The 2309-nt window shown below is 43.1% G+C and overlaps 1 protein-coding gene across 1 annotated transcript; it reads left to right on the plus strand.

The window, feature by feature from the left end:
* The first annotated feature begins 778 nt into the window (after positions 1-778).
* On the plus strand, positions 779-2082 carry LOC124329543. The gene is made up of 2 exons (XM_046788630.1): positions 779-866; positions 1057-2082. The coding sequence occupies exon 2, from the start codon at positions 1095-1097 to the stop codon at positions 2049-2051; it is 957 nt and encodes a 318-aa protein (XP_046644586.1). The 5' UTR covers positions 779-866; positions 1057-1094; the 3' UTR covers positions 2052-2082.
* Positions 2083-2309: the final 227 nt, after the last annotated feature.

The following is a 2309-nucleotide window of genomic DNA, read 5'->3' on the forward strand; positions in this document are numbered from 1 at the left end:
TTTGTACTCAAGTAAATTGTCGCTAGCGTTTATTCTTGTCTAATTTATATTAGGCCTATTGTTCTGTCTTACTAGTAAAAATACACGGGTTAAACCAAAATCGTTCATGTTTGTCTTCATCATTTGTGCCTTAACATTGTGAGTAAATTCGCCTCTTTAGTTATTAAGTATCTTCGTATTGGTGACACAATGATTGTGTTGGGTCAACCTTTACAAGTGTAATACATAAGCGTCATCTCCTGATGATCACTTGTGTGTTCATTTTAATAAGTGAAGTAAGGTCTCGAATGACCCTTACACAATTTCCAGAACAAATTCACCTGACGATTCAATTAAGGAAACTTCCGATATGATTAACGAAATGGATAAAGAGATCACCGGAATTGGATATTCCGTCAACGATTACATGAATAATGAAAGAGTCAATTCCGGCCGTGCAATTTCCAGAACAAATTCACCTGACGATTCAATTAAGGAAACTACCGATCTGATTAACGAAATGGTTAAAAAGATCGCCGGAATTGGATACTCCGTCAACGATAAGATGAATAATGAAAGAGGGTCTTCCGGCCGTGCAATTTCCAGAACAAATTCACCTGACGATTCAATTAAGGAAACTACCGATCTGATTAACGAAATGAATAAAGAGATCACCTGTTGGTTACGATAATTTAAACACACTCCACTAGGTGACCTTCATGCATGTGTGTACGTCCGTGTGTGCGACGTCTGTGTGCGTCTCTATAGAAACGAATGTAAACGTAGTTGTCGAATCTGTATGAATCAGAAGAGTCTCTCTCTCAGGGACTGAGTCCGTTTCTAATCAAGGAAAGTTATTACTGCTGTGTCTGTGTGTTATACAAAAGGTATAAATTAAGTGTATCGTGATATAGATTATGTGTATTTGTGTAACGCCTCTGTGTGTAATGTTTATATGCATAATTGAGTGATGCCCTAACGTTGAAGGCAGAGAGGAGCCCACATACTGTTTGTGATGGCTGGTCTGAATAAAGAAAGATATTAACGAAACGCCCTTGTCAATTCTAACACCAACAGGTTATGGGCCCAGTACCTAGGAACCAGAATAACACAAGATGGCAAGTTCAACAGAGGAGAAGAGCATGAAAGCTGTCCAGTTCAACGGCAGCAACTTTGCTGTTTGGAAGTTCAGCATCTTCCTCAAACTGAAACTAAGAGGTTTAGCCCCAATCGTGGAAGGCTCGAAACAAAAACCAATCAATGGTGAACCAGAAGATATTGACAGATGGGTGAGAGACGACACTCACGCCATGAGATATATATTCGAGACCTGCAACGAGGAACAGCAGCAGAATCTCCTCACCTGTGAAACCTCCCATGAAATGTGGCTCTCAATCACGAGTCAACATCAGCAAGGCACAGCAGAGAGGAGACAATCTCTTAACCAGTCTTTCTTAAATTATAAATTCAAATCCGAACATTCCGTTCGAGCTCATGTTGAGTCCATCAAACTGCTAGCCAAGAACTACAGCGATGCCGGAGGCATCATTGACGACGCCCAGATTTGTAACAAGGTGTTAACATCATTACCTCCGAGCTACGATCACTTCCGAACATCATGGGAGTGCATGACCGACGCCGAAAAAACCCTGATTGCTCTCATGACTAAGCTATGCAGCCAAGAGGAGAGACTTAATCTCAGAACCGGTGGACAGAAAAGCTCCGACGACCTGGCCTTCTTCGGCGAAATTCCCGCTCATCAATCGACGTTCACTCACGCTCCCTCGCAGGACCGTGGCTACGGAAACCCTCAACGGTTTCAAGGAGGTAGAGGCCGACCGATCGAAGGCCGTAACTCTAGATTCGAAGATTCAAATGGCTCGTCACGGAAGAGAGGACGATGCAACAATTGCGGTCGCCCGGGTCACTGGGCTGACGACTGTTGGGACGATCCGTACGACGAACCATACAACCCCAACTGGAAACCCAAGGAGGCATCGTTAGCCACCGTCGATCTTTCATGGCGAAAGGAGAAACCGGCTCCGCAACAAGTTTCGAACGATTTAAATTAAATGAATTCAAAGTTACTTCTTCTTACACTCTTCTCTCTTTCATCCAATCATTGTTCTTTTGTTTCAGGGGAAGTATCGCTCAAGCGTGTTTAAAATAAGGGGTAGTGTTGGTTACGATAATTTAAACACACTCCACTAGGTGACCTTCATGCATGTGTGTACGTCCGTGTGTGCGACGTCTGTGTGCGTCTCTATAGAAACGAATGTAAACGTAGTTGTCGAATCTGTATGAATCAGAAGAGTCTCTCTCTCAGGGAC

The sequence above is a fragment of the Daphnia pulicaria genome, chromosome 3, assembly GCF_021234035.1.
Source record: "Daphnia pulicaria isolate SC F1-1A chromosome 3, SC_F0-13Bv2, whole genome shotgun sequence".
NCBI lineage: Eukaryota > Metazoa > Arthropoda > Branchiopoda > Diplostraca > Daphniidae > Daphnia > Daphnia pulicaria.